Genomic DNA, 20,488 nt, shown 5'->3' on the forward strand with positions numbered 1-20,488 from the left:
CTCTAGAGCATGTGCCAAATGGGCAGGAATCTGTAGGAACTTTCTCCAGGAACAAAAGCTTTGGTGGGCAACATTTCATAGCCCTCCTTCAGTCTAGCTAGCCTGAACCTGGCAAGTACCAGCTCTGACACTCTCCATCTATCTTGCTGGTAACATCCATACCACATACACACACCCTCCCCCACATTACACTGTGGACCTAACCCACTCACCTTGATAAGTACTCTCCCAAAATGGCTCCCATCCCACCACACCCAGTGGGCAGCCTTGAAGATCCAGTGATCTTCCAAAGAGACGCCCATGCCAATGTAGGATGCCAGCCCTTTCCAACAGCACACCTACAACAGTTGGAACCAACCACACTGGGGTCTAACCATACTGACTCACACAAAATAGCAACGGGTTCCTATCAGCCAACCATACCAAGGGCCAACCCATCCACTGTGTGCCCACAGTCCCAAGCCAGGCATTATAACCATCAAGCTATTAGGCTAGCCTCACCCACAGGTGACCCCAAGCAGTTGTAGACTAAACAGTAGGGTGCATGCACTTCACACAAAGGACACCACCAGAGTACCTAGTTCTATTAACCAGGGGGACTATACTTTTGGGATGCACAGGATGCCTTCTACAAAGGGACAATACCTTTAACACCAGCAGATGTAGCTGATCTACCTAATACACAAACACAGAAAGTCAGACAAAATGAAGAGACAGAATATTTTCCAAGCAAGAGAACAAGACAAAACCTCAGGAAAAGAACCAAATGAAATGGAGATAAGCAATCTACCAGATAAAGAGTTTAAAGTAATGGTTACCAGACTTCAAAGTAGATGAACTCAGAACTTCAACAAAGAGATAAAAAATGTAAAAAGGAACCAGTCAAAACTGAAGAATAACTAAAATGAAAAATACAGTAAAGGGATTCAACATATTAGAGGACGAAGAACGAATCAGCAATCTGGAAGACAGGGTAGTGAAAACCATCCAACCTGAACAGCAAAAGAAAATAGAACTTAAAAACTGAAGATAGATTATGGGGCCTCTAAGAAAACATCAAGTGTATGTGTGCTTGCATTTTGGGGTCCCAGAAAGAGAAAGGGGCAGAAAACTTATTTGAAAGAAATAGCAGAAAACTTCCCTAACTGAGGAAGGAAACACATCCAGGTCCATGAAGCATATAGCCTCAAACAAGATGAACCCAAAGAAGTCTACACTCAAACACATAATAATTAAAATGTGTAAAGTTAAAGAATCTTAAGAAGAGTGAAAGAAAACTTCTTAACATACAAGGGGACATCCATTAAATTAACAGCTGACTTTTCAGCAAAAACTTTGCAGTCCAGAAGGGAATAGCACGATATATTCAAAGCGCTGAAAGAGAAAAAAATCTATAACCAAGAATAAAGTATACCAAACAAGGTTATCATTTAGAATTGAAGGAGAGATAGTTACCCAGAACAAAAAAACTGACTAAAACCACTAAACTGACCTTACAAAGTAGTAGTGCAATCACTTATAAAGCTGCTTTGAATGTTAAAAGACAGAAGTTGTAAAACCAACTTGATCTATAGTTAAGGGATACACAAAATGAAAGATTAAAAAAATATGACCTCAAATACATAAAACATGGAGTGTGTGGGAGTAAAATGCAGTGAGTTTAGAATGTCCTTGAATTTAAGAAACCAACTTAAAATACTTAAAATATATGTAAAAACTTAAAATATATGTAGGGTGTTATACAGAAAACTCATAGTAACCACAAACCAAAAACCTATACTAGACAGAGACACAAAAAAAGAGAAAGGAATCCAAGCATAACACTGAAAGTCATCAAATCACAGGTGAAGAGAGCAAGAAAGGAACAGAGAAGAACTACTACACAACTAAAAGAAGTTAACAAAATGACAATAAGTACATACCTATCAAGAATTACCTTAAATGTAAATAGATTAAGTGCTCCAAAGACATCAGGTGACTGGTTAACAAATAAGCCCTATCTATTTGTTGCCTACAAAAGACACTTCAGACCTAAAAACACATACAGACCGAAAGTGAGGAGATATAAAAACATATTGCATGCAATTGAAAGTTGTGGGGGTGGGGGGAAGCTAGGGTAGCAATACTTATGAGACAAAGTAGACTTTAAAACAAGGCCTAACTGAATGGGAGGCCATCAGAGAGGGAGAAAAACCATGAGAGAGTCTTAAGTATAGGAAACAAACTGAGGGTTGCTGGAGGGGAGTTGGGTGGGGAATAGGGTAATTGGGTGATAGACATTAAGGAGAGGGCACATGAGGTGTGAGCACTGGATGTGTATATGCAACTGTTAAATTATTAAGTACTACATCTGAAACTAATGATGTACTATAAATTGGCTAACTGAATTTAAATAGAACAAAGACTAATAAAAGACAAAGAAGAGGATTACATAATGATAAAGGAGTTGATCTAACAAAAGGATAGAATATTTGTAAATATCTGTGCACCCAACATGGGAACACCTGACACATAATGCAAATATTAATAGACCTAGAGGGAGAAACTGACAGTAATTCGTTAATAGGAGACTTTAACACACTACTTACATCAATGGACTGATCAAACAAAAAACTAGTAAAAAGCAGCTTTCAATGGCACATTAGACCAGATGGATCTAACAGATATATACAGAACATTACATCTAAAACCAGAATATACATTCTTTTCAAGTGCACATGGCACATTCTGCAGGATATGTCATATGCTAAGGCACAAAACAAGTCTTAACTAATTTAGGGAGCCTGAAACCATAATCAAGCATCTTTTCTCAGCATAATGGTATGAACTACTGAACTAAATTACAAGAAAAAAAATCTGGGAGAAAACATAAAAACGGGGGCACATGGGCAGCTCAGTCAGTTAAGCACCTGCTTTCAGCTCAGGTCCTGATCCCAGGGTCCTGAGCTTGAGTCTTGGGAGCCTGCTTCTCCCTCTGCCTCTGCTTCTCTCACAGTCTTTCATGAATAAATAAATTAAATCTTTAAAAAAACACACACACACATAAAAATGGAGGCTAAACAACACACTACGAACCAACCAAAACAATCAATGGGCCAAAGAAATAAAAATGGAAGTAAAAATTACATGGAGAAAAATGAAAACACAATGGTCAGAATTCTTTGGGACACAGCAAAAGCAGTTCTAAAACAGAAGTTCACAGCAATTCAGACCTATCACCTTTTGAAAAAAGAAAAAAAGTCAAACTATCCAATCTTATACCTAAAAAACTAGAAAAGAACAAAGCCCAAAGTTATAACGTATAAAATAAAAATCAGACTGATAGGAAAGGTTAATGAAACCAAGAGCTGGTTCTTTGAAAAGACAAATTTCATAAACCTTTAGCCAGACTCAGTTAGAAAAAAAGAAGACTCAATCAGAAATTCAAGAGAGGCTACAACCAATATCACAGATACACAAGTGACTTGTAGAGACTACCACAAAAAGATTATAGGCCATAAGCTCGATAACCTACATGAAAGGTATAAATCCCTAGAAACAAACCACCGAGACTAAACCAGGAAGAAATAGAAAATTTGAATAGACCAATTACCGTGATTAAAATAAGTTATCAAAAAACTCCCAAACAAGATGGGATTGGGAGGGAGACAAACCATAAATGACTCTTAATCTCACAAAACAAACTGGGGGTTGCTGGGGGGAGGTGGGATTGGGAGAGGGGGAGCGGGCTATGGACATTGGGGAGGGGAGGCGAACCATAAGAGACTATGGACTCTGAAAAACAACCTGAGGGTTTTGAAGGGTCAGGGGTGGGAGGTTGGGGGAACAGGTGGTGGGTGATGGGGAGGGCACGTTTTGCATGGAGCACTGGGTGTTGTGCAAAAAGAATGAATACTGTTACGCTGAAAAAAAAAATAAATAAAAAGGGAAAAAAAAAAAAAAAAAAAAAAAAACACAATTAAGGGTCTCTGGATGCTAGGAAAAAAGTCATTTTAATAAAAGCATAGTTTTGTTTTTTAATAACAAAAAAAAAAAAAAAAAAAAAAATAAAATAAGTTATCAAAAAACTCCCAAACAGAAGACCAGGACCAGATGGCTTCACAGATGAAATTTATCAAATAATTTAATGTTAACACCTATCTTTTATCAAACTATTCTGAACAAATTAAAGGAGGAACACTTCCAAGCACATTCTATGAGACCACAATTACCCTAATACCAAAACCAAAGACACTACAAAAAAAAAAGACACTACAAAATACAAAAAAGACACTACAAAGACACTACAAAAATAAATTACAGGCCAATATCCCTGATGAATATAGATGGAAAAATCCTCCACAAAATATTAGCAAACCAAATTTAACAATATATTAAAAAGGATCATTTACCACAAGTGGGATTTTTTTCCCAGAGATGTAAAGATGGCTCAGTATCAACAAATCAATCTGATCTTAATAAAGTAAAGGATAAAAATCAACCCGATACATGCAGAAAATCATTTGGCAAAATTCAACATGTACTGATGACAGAAACTCAACAAATGGATATACAGGGAACATACTGCACTATGTTCAAATATGCCACATATGACAAATCCACAGCTAATATTACATTTAATGGTGAAAAACTGAAAGGTTTTCCTGTAAGATCAGGAAGAAGACAAGGATGTCCACTTTTATTCAACACAGTACTAGAATTCCTAGCCACAGCACCCAGTCATTTCAAGAAATAAAAGGCATCCAAACTGTAAGGAAAAAAATAAAAGTGCCACTATTTGAAGATGGCATGATGTTATACACAGAAAACCCTAAAGACTCCACCAAAAAGTATTAGACTAACTGAATTTGATAATGTTGTGGAATACAAAATTAACATCTAGAAATCCACTGTGTTTCTATACACTAACAGAGTAGCAGAGAAATTGAGAAAATGATCCCATCTACAATTGTAAGAAAAATAAAATACCTAGAAATACATTTAACCAAGAGGTGAAATTTAACAAGTAAACCTGTATTCTGAAAACTATAAAGCACTAATGAAACAAATTGAAGATGACACAAATGGAAATATATACTATGCTCATGATTCGACAAAATTAATATTATTAAGATATCCATACTACCCAAAACAATCTACAGATTCAATGCAATGTCTATCAAAATATCAATATTTTTCACAGAACTAGAATAATCCTAAGATTTGTATGAAACCACAAAAGACCCCAAATAGCCAAAGCAGTCTTGAGGAAAAAAAAAAAAAGAAAAAAAGCTGAAGGTATCACACTCTCAGATTTCAAACTCTACTCCAAAACTACAGTATTCAAAACAGTATGGTACTGGCACAAAAAACAGACACATAGATCAATGGAACAGTAGAGCTCTGAAGTAAACCCACACTTTTATGGCCAATCTTTAACAAAATAAGGCAAGAATACACAACGGGAAAGGAGACTCTATTCTATAAATGCTATTGGGAAAACTGGTCAGCTACACACAAAAGAATGAAACCACACCACTTTCACACACCACATATACAACCTCAAAATGGAATGAAGAACTAAGTTTAAGACCTGAAGCTATAAAACTCCTAAAAGCAGTAAATTCTGGAATATCAATCAGTCCATTACTTTTTTTGGATCTGTCTCCTTAGGCAAGGACAAGAAAAGCAAAAACAACTGGGGCTACATCAAAACTACAAAGCTTTTGCATAGTGGAAGCACCATGAATAAAATGAAAAGGCAACCTACTGAATGGAAGAAGATATTTGCAAATAGTACATGGAATCAATAAGGGGTTAATATCCAAAATATTTTTAAGACTCCTATAAATAAATAAAAATAAATAAGCAAACTCCTACAAACAACTATCCAATTAAGAATGGGCAGAGGATCTGAATAGACATTTTCCCAAAGACACCATACATATGTACAGACACATGAAAAGATGCTCAGCATCACTAATCATTAGGGAAATGCAAATCAAAACCACATTGAGATATTACTTCACACTAGTCAGAAATGGCTAATATCAAAAGAACAAGAAATAAGTATTAGCAAAGATGTAGAGAAAAGGGAACACTCATATACTGTCAGTGAGAACGTAAATTGGTGCAGCCACTATGGAAGACAGTATGGAAGGGTTCCCTCAAAAAACTAAAAATAGAAATATCATGTGATCCAGCAATTCCACTTTGGGGCATTTACCTGAAAACAAAAACACTAATTTGAAAAGATATATGCATTCCTATGTTTACAATAACCAAGATGTGGAAACAATCTGATTGCTAAGACCATTGATAGACAAATGGATAAAGATATGGTATGTAAGTATACAATGGACATTACTTGATCATGAAGAATGAAATCTTGTCATTTGTGACAACACAGATGAATCTAGAGTATACTTATGTTAACTAAGTCAGAGAAATAGAAATACCATTTGACTTTACCTATATGTGGAACATATAAAACAAATCAACAAACCAATCTGATAAATACAGAGAACAACCTGGTAGTTGCCCACGAAGGTTGGGGTGGGGATGGGTGAAATAGGAGAAAGGCATTAAAAGGTACAAGCTTCCATTTATAAAATAAGCCACAGAAATGTGAAGTACAGCACATGGAATAAACTCAATAAAACTGTAATAACTATGGTGATGTATAGTAACTATATAGTGAGCATTTCATGACATAAATGGTGAATCTCTGCAGTGTACAACTAAAACTAATATTGTATGACAATTATACCTCAATTAATAAAAGGAAGCATTTTTTTAGGCCTCAAAAAACTAGTATTAAATTTTCTGCCAAGAACCTATGGCAGATTTTTTTTTTTTTGTCATAAGCATTGTATTTGATATTCTTTTAAAATTCTGCTTAGACATACAAAAAAGAAAAATAATGGGCTTTCACTATGAAAAGAACATGTGGTGAAAAAAATAGTTTACCAAAATTCTACACAAGGATTAAGATGTAGAATAGCATATTAACCTTTACTTTTTTGCATACTATTTTTAAATTTTTTATTTTTTTAATTTCTTTTCAGTGTACCAGAATTCACTGTTTATGCACCATACCCAGTGCTCCATGCAAAACATGCCAGGCCCACCCAACCTCCCACCCCTTCAAAACCCTCAGATTGTTTTTCAGAGTCCATAGTCTCTCATGGTTCATCTCCCCCTCTAATTTCCCTCAACTCCCTTCTCCTCTCCATCTCCCCATGTCCTCTGTGTTCTTATGCTCCACAAATAAGTGAAACCATATAATTCACTCTCTCTGCTTGACTTACTTCACTCAGCATAATCTCTTCCAGTCCCGTCCATGTTGCTACAAAAGTTGGGTATTCATCCTTTCTGATGGAGGCATAATACTCCATTGTGTATATGGATCACATCTTCCTTATCCATTCATCCATTGAAGGGCATCTTGGTTCTTTCCACAGTTTGGTGACCGTGGCCATTGCTACTATGAACATTGGGGTACATATGGCCCTTCTTTTCACTACATCTGTATCTTTAGGGTAAATACCCAGTAGTGCAATTACAGGGTCATAGGGAAGCTCTATTTTTAATTTCTTGAGGAATCTCCACACTGTTCTCCAAAGTGGCTGCACCAACTTGCATTCCCACCAACAGTGGAAGAGGGTTCCCCTTTCTCCACATCCTCTCCAATACACGTTGTTTCCTGTCTTGTTAATTTTGGCCACTCTAACTGGTGTAAGGTGGTATCTCAATGTGGTTTTGATTTGAATCTCCCTGATGGCTAGTGATGATGAACATTTTTTCATGTGTCTGATAGCCATTTGTATGTCTTCACTGGAGAACTGTTTGTTCATATCTTCTACCCATTTTTTGACATGATTATCTGTTTTGTGTGTGTTGAGTTTGAGAAGTTCTTTATAGATCCTGGATATCAGCCTTTTGTCTGTACTGTCATTTGCAAATATCTTCTCCGATTCCGTGGGTTGCTTTTTGTTTTGTTGACTGATTCCTTTGCTGTGCAGAAGCTTTTGATCTTGATGAAGTCCCAAAAATTCATTCTTGCTTTTGTTTCCTTTGCCTTTGGAGACATACCTTGAAAGAGGTTGCTGTGGCTGATATTGAAGAGGTTACGGTCTATGTTCTCCTCTATGATTCTGATGGATTCCTGTCTCACGTTGAGGTCTTTTATCCATTTCGAGTTTATCTTTGTGTATGGTGTAAGAGAATGGTCAAGTTTCATTCTTCTACATATAGCTATCCAATTTTCCCAGCACCATTTATTGAAGAGACTTTCTTTTTTCCACTGTATATTTTTTCCTGCTTTGTCGAAGATTATTTGACTACAGAGTTCAGGGCCCATATCCGGGCTCTCTACTCTGTTCCATTGGTCTATGTGTCTGTTTTTATGCCAGTACCATGCTGTCTTCGTGATCATAGCTTTATAGTAAAGCTTGAAATCAGGCAACGAGATGCCGCCAGTTTTTTCTTTTTCAACATTTCCTTAGCAATTCGGGGTCTCTTCTGATTCCATACAAATTTTAGGATTGTTTGCTCCAGCTCTTTGAAAAATACCGGTGGAGTTTTGATTGGAATGGCATTAAAAGTATGGATTGCTCTAGGTAGTATAGACATTTTAACAATGTTTATTCTCCCAATCCATGAGCATGGAATCGTCTTCCACCTTTTTGTGTCTTCTTCAATTTCTTTCATGAGTGTTCTGTAGTTCCTCAAGCACAGATCCTTTACCTCTTTGGTTAGGTTTATTCCCGGGTATCTTATGGTTCTTGGTGCTATAGTAAATGGAATCGATTCTCTAATTTCCCTTTCTGTGTTTTCATTGTTAATGTATAAGAATGCAACTGATTTCTGTACATTGACTTTGTATCCTGCCACATTACTGAATTGTTGTATGATTTCTAGTAGTTTGGGGGTGGAGTCTTTTGGGTTTTCCATTAAAAGTGTCATGGCAGATATTCTTAATGGTGTAACATTATAAGTATTCCCTTTAAAATCCAAGGGAAAAAACTATTATCATCTCTTCAACATTTTACAGAGGTTTTTGACTTGCTGTAAGAAAAAAAGGATTGAAAGGAAGGATAACTGCCATAATACAAATGATAATAATTGTCCACATTGAAAAAACAGAAAAATTATGAGGTTTTGAGTGATGAATCAGGTGTCTGGAATTAAAATCAATAAACGAAACAGTCTATTGCATTTCTATTAATCAATATTCTATGCCATGTACAATAAAAAAGTAACAAAATTTGTGTATGACTGGCCTAAAAGAAAACATGTGTTACTGAAAGACCTTGAAAAAGACCTACATAAATGGACAGAGAATTGTTTTAGAAGGAGTTGAAATGCTGATCTAAAAGAACAAAGGTCTAAGAATAGCCAAAATACTCTTGAGAAAAATAAGAAGTTATACACTCTACCAATTAGTAGGATTTATTATAGGGCTATAAATATTAAAATACAATGGACTCTTGAACATGGGATTTAGGGATACCAACCCTGTGCAGCAGAAAATCTGCCTATAACTTTGCCTGACAAAACTTTAACTACTAATGGCCTACTGCTTACCAGAATGACAAAAGAGTTACTAACACATTTTATGTATATATTATATATAGTATTCTTACAATAAAGCTAAAGAAAATGTTAAGAAAAATCATAAATAATTTATAATACTGTACTGAGGGGGAAAATCTATGTATTAATCTATGTATAATCTATGCATAATTTGACTTATGCAGCTGTAAGTGTGTTGTTCAAGGTCAACTGGTAGTGTAGACTTAGTAAATGGGCTAACTAGGAAAGTAATTGTCTAATGGAATGGAGGAATGATTTGCAGACTCTCATACATATATAAATTTTTTTATGACACTGCAGATTCCAAGTTAAGGAGGTGAACTTTCAATGTGTTGTCCGAGGAAACTGGTTATCAAAATAGAAAAGGAACAAAACTAGATACTTACCTAGTTTTATCCCAAATGGTTTAGAAATTTAAAGGTGAAAGGACAAGTTTTTAAATGTTTATAAGAAAACAAGATATGTTTAGACTTTGAGTTACAGAAGGGTTTCTTAAAATATGAAATTGCTAGCCTATAATTATAAATTCAGTTCTTTTATACAATTTCACACAGAATGAAACTAAGCAACAAATTATTGAAAGGTATTTGCAATACATAGACACTAAAATGGGTTTAGTATCATGAAGTTATAAATAATATCTAAAAAGCAGTAAGATAGTCCAGTTTGTTGGCTTATGGCTTTTCATAATATCTTCTTACTGTATTTCTGTAGTGGAGTTATTTCTCCTCTCCCGTTTGTGATTTATTTGTGTCCTTTTTGATAAGTCTTGCTAGGAGTTTATCAATTTTACTAATTTTTTCAAAGAAACAGCTCCTGGTTTCACTGATCTGTTCTATTGTGGGTTTTTTGGTTTTTTTTTTTTTTTTTTTAGTTTCTGTATCATTTATTTCTAAGTATTTACTTTCTTCTATTAACTCTATGCTTCATTGCTTGTCTAGCTCCTTTAGGTGTAAGGTTAGATTTAAGATTTTTCTAATCAGAACTACAATGAGATATCACCTCACACCTGTCAGAATGGCTAAAATTAAAAAACACAGGAAACAACAGGTATTGGCAAAGACACAAAGAAAGGGGAACACGTTTGCACTGTTGGTGGCAATGCAAGCTGGTACAGCCACTCTAAAGAACAGTATGGAAGTTCCTCAAAAAGTTAAAAATAGAACTATCCTAGGATCCAATAATTGCCCTACTAAGTATTTACCCAAAGGATACAAAAATACAAATTCAAAGGGATACATGTATCCCAATGTTTATAGGAGCATTATCTACAATAGCCAAATTATGGAAAGAGCCCAAATGCCCTTTGAATAATGAGTGGATAAAAAAGTTGTAGAGTGTGTGTGTGTGTGTGTGTGTGTGTGTGTGTGTGTGTACAGGTGATGGAATAAAAAGAATGAAATCTTGCTATATGCAGTGACATGGATCAAGCTAGAGGGTATTGTGCTAGACAAAATAAATCAGTCAGAGCAAGACAAATACTACATTATCCCACTCACATGTGGAATTTAAGAAACAAAACAAATAATCATGGGTCAGGGAGAAGGAAAACCAAGAAACAGATTTTTAACTATAGAAAGCAAACTGATGGTTAGCAGAGAGGAGGTGGGGGGTGGGCTGGGCTGGGTTAAACAGCTGATAGGGATTAAGGAGGGCACTTGCTGTGATGAGCACTGGGTGATGTATGAAATTATTGTATCACTAAATTCTACACCTGCAACTAATATTACACTGTATGTTAACTGTAATTTAAATGAAAACTTGGACAAAAAAAATTAGAAATTAAAAAAATTAAAAGCAATAAGAAAATTACAAATACCATAGTGGAAAAATAGGTCCTATTTCTTTTATTCCTCAGAGTAAAGAAAATATAAACAGCCAGCAGATATGAAAAGATGTTCAAACTCATTAATAATCATCGAACTAAAAATTACTACTGTGATGAAATATATTACATTTAGATTGGCAAAAATGATAAATCTGAAGATACCCTGTGTTGAGAAGGACAAAATCAAAAGGAATATTTATAGATTATTGATAAAGATATAAATTGGTACAACCACTTTAAGATATACCAAAGTTGAGCATCAGCAAATTTAATGACAGAAAAATTTCAATTGCAGGAATGTACCCTAGATTCTTTTATTTATTTATTTATTTTTTTGACAGCCGGAGATCACAAGTAGGCAGAGAAGCAGGCAGGGAGAGAGGAGGAAGCAGGCTCGCCGCTGAGCAGAAAGCCCAATGCGGGGCTCGATCCCAGGACCCTGGGATCATGATCTGAGCTGAAGGCAGAGGCTTTAACCCACTGAGCCACCCAGGTGCCCCTGTACCCTAGATTTTAAAGAGAAGTTCATTATGAAAACCTAGAATTGGTATAATAGCATATAGATATGTAAACCGAAGACGAATATATATATAGGAGTGAAAATCCAAGAACTATAACTACAATGCTCAAAAAGAAGCAACATCAGTTTCTTTTATGAACACATAGATATACAGAACTATTTTCAATATGGATGAAAGGAACTGGAACATATAAAATTCATGTTATTGGCTACTTCTTGGAGACATGCAAAGGGAGAGAATAAGGACTTAGCAAAGTCATATGACTATATTAAATTTTGGCTCTTAACTGTGGTAGTGGATTATGGCTATTCATTTTATCATTTTGCCTGAAATCTGCATATAGTTTATGTGTATCTAGTAATTGGCACAGTATCAGTTCTTATTCTTTCAAATGTATTGAAGCAAAAGCTAATAATGACAATCATTAATCAAGACAATCAAAATAATTACAATGTAAAAGGAAAATAAATATTTTAAACAATTCAGTAAATTATATATTACAGATTTCTTTGAGAGAGAAAGAACACACAAGCTGGGAGGAGGGGCAGAGAAAGTTTTAAGCAGACTCCATCTGTGCTGAGCACGGAGCTGGCTGGAAGGCTCTATCTCACGACCCTGCGATCACAACCTGGGCCAAAACCAAGAGTCAGTTGTTTAAGCAACTGTGCCACCTCTATAAGTTATATTTAATTTGCAAAGTAACTTACCCAATGTGTCACATTTCTCTCTAGCTCCACAAATGTCTTCCCTTAAAACAAAAAATTTTGAAGCATTTTCAGAAAATATTTTTACAAGTCAAAACAAAGATAAAGAAGCTTGATCTGTGATGTGATTATTACCACAAACTCCCTTCTGAATCCAGGCCATATTAAGCCCTCAATAATTTTAAACCTAGGATAACATACCATTTGTATATACCAATAAGCAATAGGTGTTACATAAAGGTGACTGCTGAAAAGAGTTGAAGCTTTCTAAACACTTAGAAAGTTTACTATTGAACGTGGTTAAAGCTTCAACTCTTTACCTCTTTTTCACCTTTGCCTTTACTTATGCTGTATGTGTAATATAATACAGCTTATGCTTTTCTAGATGTTTCAACATCATTATAAGCTTCGGCTATTATTCTCCATCACAGATAATGTTCTCATATACTACCAAATTACTTATTTTTTTCTTCTGCATTACTTAGTCCCTACGCATTCAATTTGACCATTTTCTTGTCTTTCTTTATGGTATCCCTCTTCCAGCCTCCTTTGTCTACCTCCCATCTTTAATTCATTATCTTCAATCTTTGTTGCTTGGCCTCTACTTACAATCCAGGGAAGAACCATGGACTGATGATAGAATATGGTATCTAAAATTATGTAAATTCTGCTTCAGTTCTGAAATTTTACAGCTATTTTACATGGATTAAGTGTTTCATTTCAGAGTTCTAGAAAGCAGAGAATTCAAAGTCTGACCCCTAAGTGGAAGAATTATTTCCTTTTGTCAACCAACTAATCCTAAGATCTAAATATCCTAAAGATCTAAATATTCAGCCATCAGTGTTGCTGAAGCGAAGGGAGGAATTAACAATATATAATGGTGCTTGTAAAATGGACAATCATTTTATAATAGCAGGAGTTGTTTTCCTTAAGTGGGTTAAGACCCTTGTAAATGCAGTCTAGTAATTAAGACATGGATTGAACATCAAAAAACAGATTTTTTTTTTAAAGTACCAGAAGTCAAAAGTGGACAACCAATTACATTCAAAGCTCTTCTTTCCAAGTGACTGAAATATCAAGTGGGGAATGAACATAACTTATATTCAGTTCCATAATAATGTTCCTTTGCACTTATTTTTCATAATTCTGTCACTAAATAAGGAAATTATTTTGTTTGGGTCAATCCATTACTCAGCAACCTAACATTGCTAATTTCCTAAGGAATCAACTAGCATTCTGGTCTGCAAGAAAAATGTTTTCATACAATAGTATCTTTTCCAATACAAGTTCTCATAGAACACCACAGTGTATTATCAATAAAGAATTAAGTTAACAAGAAGTATCAGTGATCATGCAGGAGAGAAAAGGTAAACAACTACAGTGGGAAGGGTTATTTCTAAAATTGTACCTAGTGATAAGAACAGCAGTGTCATGGTGAGAAGGGTGAGCATCATCAAGAACATTCTGAGTTTGTTGCCACAAACAGAAGTTACGCAATGTGGTAGCTGCATTGTAACTGATGACTGGTCCTTCCTATACAAAAAAAAGAGCAATTCAATATTACATTAAAACATCTACAGCCCTTTTTTCTCTCCAAGCTTGGCAGCATCCTCGCAATTTATCAAACAGCATTTTCAGAAGCAAGTGAAGTGGCATTTCTCCCTCATATTTATTCAAAAACATTTTAGCAATACTTAAAACGTGATCGAAAGGAGGTCTAGTAAGACATTTTCAATGTAACCATCCAATACTGAAGATCAAAAAATACAATTTCTAAAAAACTGTATTTTAATTTCTTCAATGACAGGATTACAAAAGGGAATAACCTCATTATTTTTAAACCTTAGGTTTTTAAGTTGTTTTTATTATTGCCTTTCTTTTTATTTCCATCACAATATAAAAAGTTAATCACACTCCTTTCAAATCAAGTTTTTAAATGTGAATTTCAGAAGTATCCCATTTCTAATAACAATTTTGTGATCTATATATGTTACTAGGAGCTTACTACAATTAAAATTACTAACTTCAGGTCTGGTTCTTACCTGTTCATTATGAATTACAACTAATTTTACAATTACTATGTTGATAAGATTTCCAATACTTGAGTCCTTGTAAATTGCTGCAACCTGCAAGGGAAAAAATGTAGGATTATCTGCATTGTAGAATGTTAAGCAGCATCGGATTTCATTTCTAGTTCTTAATAGAATTGCACTTAATTATTAATATTATGTTGTGTTATAAGAGAGTATGTTCTATCTTACAGTTAAAGTCTTATTACATATGTTCTAGGATTTTCTAAGACAGTCCTTCAGATGTTGTAAATGTAAATGTTGATGTAGTAACTGCTAATTATATCACTTTTTTTAACTGTTAATTATATACACTTTAATTAAAAAGTGTAGGATTAGGTGCCTAAATGGGTTATTTCTTCTCAAATATAAACTGAAACCAGTCCTAGAATATCTATTCTGATTTAGCTGTGCATCAGAATCTCCTATGGACCTTCCATAAACCCAGACACCCAGGCCACATCTCTTATAAATTAAATCGGAATCTCTGGGGTTGAGACCTAGGCATCAATTATCTTTTAAAATTTCCCCCGTAATTTTTAATGATTCCAATGTGAACCTGACTTTGAGAACCAGTATCTTTAAACCTACTGAGATCAGCCTGTGGATCAGCAGCGTATGTATTCCCTAGAGCTGACTGAAATGCAGAGTTGCAACTACATCAAAAACTAATAATGTATTATATGTTGGCTAATTGGACATAATAAAAAAAAATTAAAATTTAAAAATCTAAAAAAAAAAAAAAATACCACCTGCAGAATTACAGACCCCACCCTGTACTAGTGAATCAATCAATCCGGATTTTAACAAAGTCCTCATGTAACCTGAACACTACCGGCTTGGAAAATATTTTAGATGATTCAGCAGGTATTTCACTTCATTCTGTGTCATAATCCATAATTTACATAACCATTATTCTCCATAAAATATATATAAGTTTTACCTATTTTTCTGGTAGTTTTACCTACTATTTTCCACAATGGCTGCATATTTCCAATTCTGAGTGTGCTTATAATTATAATGGTTAGTACTACTGGAATCCATGGAAACAGATTCATCCAAAATCACATAAGGAACCCTAAAAGAGGTCACAGGTCATAACCTGGTCTTTAATTATTCAAGACTGAAAAATGCAGTTCTATGAGCCTTCTACATAGGCTCAGTTTGTGATTCCTGGTTAAGGTGCTAATTCACTACATTCAGCTCTCCTATTTGTAGCTATCCTAAAGGTTTCCACTGCAGTAGTGGTTTCTTCCACATTCAATGCCTCTGTCTTGCACTCCTTCAGAGACATAATCCCCTCGGGACTTGGGCCACCTGTGCAATGAAAACAGTTTCCAAAGATGGACAGTAGTCTCTTTGACAATGGCCTTAGTAACATCTTTCTTGATAGGTCTCCTCAGGCAAGGGGAAAAAAGCAAAGCTAAACTACAAGGACTACACCAAAATAAAAAGCTTTTGCACAACCAAGGATACCATCATCAAAATTAAAAGGCAACCTACAGGGCGCCTGGGTGGCTCAGTGGATTAAGCCTCTACCTTAGGCTCAGATCATGATCCCAGAGTCCTGGGATCAAGTCCCGCATTGGGCTCTCTGCTCAGCAGGGAGCCTGCTTCCTCCTCTCTCTCTCTCTCTCTCTGCCTATTTGTGATCTCTCTCTGTCAAATAAATAAATAAAATCTTTTTTAAAAATAAAAATAAAAGGCAACCTACAAAATAAGACATTTGCAAATTATATATCCAATGGGGATTAGTATCAAAAATATATATCAAAATATATATCAAATATATATCAAAAATATAAAGAACTTAAAATAAATGAAGTTTTAAATATATATATATATAAATAACTTAAAAACAATCCAATTAAAATAGAGCAGAGGACCTGAATAGATCTCTTTCCAAAGATGACATACACTTTGCCAACAGACATATGAAAAGTTGCTCAACATCACTGGCCAGCGAAATGCAAACCAAAACCACAAGATAATACTTTACACCTATCAGGAATGGTTAGTATCAAAAAAACAAAAACAAAAAAACAAAAAACAAGAAATACGTGTTGGTGAGGCTGTGGAGAAAAAGGAACCCCTGTGCATCATGGATAGGAATGTATAGAGGTTGCAACCACTATGGAAAACAGTAGGAAGGCTCCTCAAACAATAAAAATAGGAATATCATATGATCCAGTAATTCCACTCCTGGGTATTTGCCCAAAGAAAGCCCTAATTCTAAAAGTTATATGCACCCTTACATTTATTACAACAGCATTATTTACACTAGCCAAGATAGAGAAGCAATCTAAGTGTCCACTGATATATGAACAGTTAAGACACAGTGTATTTGTAACAAAATATCACTCAGCCATTAGAATGAGATCTTGCCATTTGTGACAACATGGAGGAAACCTAGAGAGACAATGCTAAGTGAAATAAATCAGACCGAAAAAAAGAGACAAATATGATTTCGCTATACATGGAATCTAAAAAGCAAAACAAAGCATTAACAGACTCAAATACAAAGAACAAACTGGTGGTTGCTGGAGGAGAGGGGATGGGAGATGGGCAAAATGGGTGAAAGAGAGTAGAAGGTACAAGTTTCCAGTTACAGAAGAAGTCATGGGGATGAAAGGTACTGCACAGGGAATATAGTCTATGGCATTGTAATAGCATTGGACGGTGACAAAAGGTAGCTAAACTAGTAAAGAGCATAGCATAACACAGAGTTGTCGAATCACTCAAATCACTGCTATACACTTTGTCAACTATACCTCAATTTCAAGTTTCTGAAACCTGGTCTACCATCTTCCAGACCACTGCCCAAACCAAGATAAGCCATTGCTTGAGGAGATCCTACTTGTCTCATCTTTTGGATAAGTATTCAGCATCTACGCCCTGCTTTGTGGGCTAGCAACTCAGAGATAAGGAAGACATGAGCCCTGACCTTCTGGAGCTTAAAATTTGCTGGAAGTACTAGTAGTGGAGCCCTCATTCCATCAGCCAAAGCGGTTTCAATACAATGAGTGACATACACGGCTGCTGCCGCTGTCTCTTTTGCTACATGGAGTACAACCAGAACCAGAGCCAAAAGCATCTCTGGAAATGCTGACTCTGTGGGGTCAGCATGGATTTCAATACACATTCTAGCACCTTTTCTGTGGTTTTGGCTGCACAGCCACAAATATTTACAGGTTGGTCTACCAACAGTGTTGCCTTCAGCTCTGGCAGTAGCATTTTTTGGCAAAAGTATTGGTCTTGGGAGAGGGGTTGAGAGTCAGTTAAGACAGGGACAATCAAACGGTTGGCAATTTCAAGCATTCAAGTCTGTTAACACTGCAGTATTGCTCACTTGAAAATGAGAGCTGTGGAAAGTTGTTGAGCTGATATTTTCTATGTTACTTTAAAAAAATACTTTTCTCCCATAGAAAACAAAGTATACACATACTCATAACTAGAGTTATCCTCTGATGCAGTGAGTTTAAAAGTGGATGCTTTTTTTTTTTAAGATTTTATTTATTTATTTGACAGAGAGAGAGAGATCACAAATAGGTAGAGAGGCAGGCGGAGAGAGGGGGAAGCAGGCTCCCCGCTGAGCAGAGAGCCCGATACGGGACTCGATCCCAGGACCCTGAGATCATGATCTGAGCTGAAGGCAGAGACTTTAACCCACTGAGCCACCCAGGCGCACATAAAAGTGGATGCTTTTCTAAGTCAAATTACAAAGTAAATAATACATCTCACAGGTATACACAAAGACTCTTTTCCCCCTTAAAAACGAACAGTCGTAAAGACTTTTATGTCACAGGAAACCATGCATTCCCAGTTACTCCACATAGAAAAAAGCTTAAGTATTTGAAGTATCTACACAGCTAATTTCTCTACTCATTTCTCCAAAGATGTTGACTAAAAATGACAATCCAGATATTTTAGTATCAGCTACAAAATATATAGTCTTAAAAATATTGTTTCAGAAGGAAACAGATATTGCACCTGAAAAGTAACAGATTTATAAGGAATATGTAGTAAATATATCTATAACGGAATATTACTCAGCCATACAAAAGAATGAAATTTTGCCATTTATAATGACATGGATGAAGCTACAGAGTATTCTGCTAAGTGAAATATAACAATCAGATATAAATACCATATGCTTTCACTCAAATGAGAAATTTAAGGAACAAAATGAGGGCACCAAGAAACAGACTTTTACCCATAGAGAATAAACTATGCTACATCCAGAGGGGAGGTAGGTGGGGGGATTAACGAGCACACTTGCTATAATGAGCACCGGGTGTTATATGGAAGTGTTGAATCACTATATTGCACACCTGAAACTAATAATACATTGTACATTAACTGGAATTTAAATAAAAACTTAAAAAAAAAAACCTCATACAGAGATACAGAGGGCTCAACTTAATTCTTCACACACACCTCTCCCCCCCAAACCCTCAGATTAATATTTTGCTTTTATATTAAAATGGCATCCTGAAGTAATTAAGGTTATCCTATTTAATCATATGAATTTCTTCTTGTATGTGCTGACCATCATCTATGTGCTCATATTCAATATATATATATATACCTTTTACTTTATTTGGATATTTATTAAGATGCAATGATGTAACTATTCAATTAAACGGAATTATGAAACAGGCAGATGAGTGACCACGGGGCCTGTTTCATTACTCAGAGGCTTTTCTAATTGGCATGTACAAAGTGTTTCTCTCATCCCCAAACTACCACCCCGTATTAGATTGCCATGATGGTAGGATACCATGTTTGCTATTTCTTCATGAATACATTCATAAGTTTATTGGCTTTAGCTCTAACCATTGACTCTATCTCAGGGAATTTCAGCATTCCACCCTAAGTCCTTCTAATTAACTCTTGGTACAAAAATTTCTTTCAGAACCCTGATGTGTTTTATGACATTGCTCTGCTATAGTCACTTGACCATGGAATCAAAGAACTCTTAGGGTGTGAGGAGACCTTGGTTTTAGTTCTAGCTCTATTGCTAGTTACAAGGAAGCTTCTAAACTCAGGAATTTGGTCTATCTACTTTTTGTCTCAATACCTGTAACCATGTTGAGGCAAAGAACACACTTGGTCACAATGCCCTGGCGCATTTAATTAGTATTTACCACATGCTATTTGGGGAGGAGTGTGGAGAGCATTTAAGGAACAAAATCATTCCACAGTTTGAGAAACGTTTAGTTAAAAAGTTAAGTAGGTATCTTCAACATCTTGAGAAGTATTATCTCACATACATGCTTGAACATTTTTTCCCCTTCTTGCTATGGAGCATATCACAGTTCTAGTACTCCATTCCACAGACTACACCTTAGAAAACGTTAGACCAGATATCTAAGATGACCTCTTGTTCTACAGAGCCATTTAATACTGATATATGTAACTACAATCACCACATGTTAAGGGCTGCATTTTAGAATTTTTATTGATCTAGTTAAAATGTATTGAATCTTTTATTCTTTAAGCATTTGTTCCCCTAGCATATCAGGTTTATGTTTCTTTTACAGATAGGTCTCACAAAACAGTAATTCACAGACATTTATCAAAAAAGCTAGAGAAGAGGGGCGCCTGGGTGGCTCAGTGGGTTAAAGCCTCTGTGTTCAGCTCAGGTCATGATCCCAGAGTCCTAGGATCGAGTCCCGCATGGGGCTCTCTGCTCAGCAGGGAGCCTGCTTCCCCGCCACCCCCTCCCCTCCGTCCCTCTCCGCCTACTTGTATCTCTGTCAAATAAATAAATAAATCTTTTTTAAAAAT

General features: G+C 35.6%; 1 protein-coding gene across 1 annotated transcript in view; it reads right to left on the bottom strand.

The window, feature by feature from the left end:
* Positions 1-20,488, bottom strand: part of ADAMTS20 (ADAM metallopeptidase with thrombospondin type 1 motif 20) — a 202,123-nt gene that overhangs the window by 126,921 nt on the left and 54,714 nt on the right. Inside the window, exons 5-7 of the mRNA XM_046012763.1 lie at positions 14,672-14,755; positions 14,038-14,162; positions 12,633-12,673 (exon numbers count right to left, since the gene is read on the bottom strand). Of these exons, the coding sequence (XP_045868719.1) occupies positions 12,633-12,673; positions 14,038-14,162; positions 14,672-14,755 (250 nt within the window). The remainder of the gene's footprint in view (positions 1-12,632; positions 12,674-14,037; positions 14,163-14,671; positions 14,756-20,488) is intronic.

The sequence above is a fragment of the Meles meles genome, chromosome 7 (genome assembly GCF_922984935.1).
Source record: "Meles meles chromosome 7, mMelMel3.1 paternal haplotype, whole genome shotgun sequence".
In the NCBI taxonomy this organism is placed as follows: Eukaryota; Metazoa; Chordata; class Mammalia; order Carnivora; family Mustelidae; genus Meles; species Meles meles.